The 1,160-nt window shown below is 32.8% G+C and overlaps 1 protein-coding gene across 1 annotated transcript in view; it reads left to right on the forward strand.

Annotated features, from left to right (window-relative positions):
* Window positions 1-719: 719 nt before the first annotated feature.
* LOC119586925 (dnaJ homolog subfamily C member 3-like) overlaps window positions 720-1,160 on the forward strand; it is a 14,190-nt gene continuing 13,749 nt past the window's right edge. The window contains exon 1 of the mRNA XM_037935654.1: window positions 720-879. Coding sequence (XP_037791582.1) covers window positions 789-879 — 91 coding nt within the window. The 5' untranslated portion in view covers window positions 720-788. The remainder of the gene's footprint in view (window positions 880-1,160) is intronic.

The raw sequence follows: 1,160 nt of genomic DNA on the forward strand, positions 1-1,160 counted from the left end.
CACTGGAAAATATATATTATACTCTTTGTTTAAGTTAACATTAAATCGCTGTAAAAAAAGATAATTCATACGATTATTCAATAATAAGATTATTAAAATAAGATTATTCATACGAAGAACTTGAAGTTGATGAAGAGCATAATACGCGAATATGATTGAAGAAAAATTAAATTGAAATGATAATGAGGAATATGATAATACTAAGTAGCACGATCAGAACCAGCAAGTTTTTTTCTGTTCTGTAGTCAGCATGCTTTGGCATTTTAGTAATTTTGTTCTCAGATTAAGAAAAAAAATAGACATTACTATTAGATAAGACAGCTGAAATCTTCAAGTCGAGTCAAGAAAAGATTACGTGTCAACACAATCTTTCAGGCTGTCGTATCTTTTCCGCATTCCATTGGTAAAGTCACCTGGACGCCATAAAAAATTACAGAGCGTGTCGAAATATCAATTCGAAAAATATATATCTTTTCATAAAGAAAAAGGATACATACTTCTTTTTTTCCACATTTTAAACATCCCGGTGATATGCTGACCAATCAGGGGAGACCACGACTAACCAATCACATCGCTCCAGTGTGATGAGCTGTACATGTCCATAAAAACAAAACACTATCGCCAAAAGAGAATCAGTCTCTTACTATAAGATCCTAGTATATATGCGCTAGTAGATCCGATTCTACAAACAGAAATCCAGGGTTTTATGATGTCTATATCGCCTTTGTTGGGTTCATCCGTCTATACATGCGGCTGGTGTAAGGGGAAGGGAGGCGAGTGTGTCTAAAATGCGAAAAAAAATGATATTTCTCAACTCGCTGCACAGAACAGTATACTCGTTATGGATTATACTCATATCTCTCGATATGCATATACTAGGTAAGTGAAGAAGAACGAGAAAAAACAAGTAAATACCATGTTTTTAGGTTGTTTTCCTGGATGTTGCTTCCTTCCAGTCATAAATTGCTGACGAGAACAATAAATTCTGCTTCTATTTTCTTCGATTTGTTTTTAAATACAGTTTATTAGTTTATTGATAGTTACGTTTCAGGTACGAATGATTGGAAAAAAGTTGATTATTGAATCTGTAATGAACTTCTGACTTGTACTTCAACTAATAATTCATTTATATGAGAGTATGTATTATAGATTTCAGAATA

Source organism: Penaeus monodon, chromosome 22 (genome assembly GCF_015228065.2).
Source record: "Penaeus monodon isolate SGIC_2016 chromosome 22, NSTDA_Pmon_1, whole genome shotgun sequence".
NCBI lineage: Eukaryota > Metazoa > Arthropoda > Malacostraca > Decapoda > Penaeidae > Penaeus > Penaeus monodon.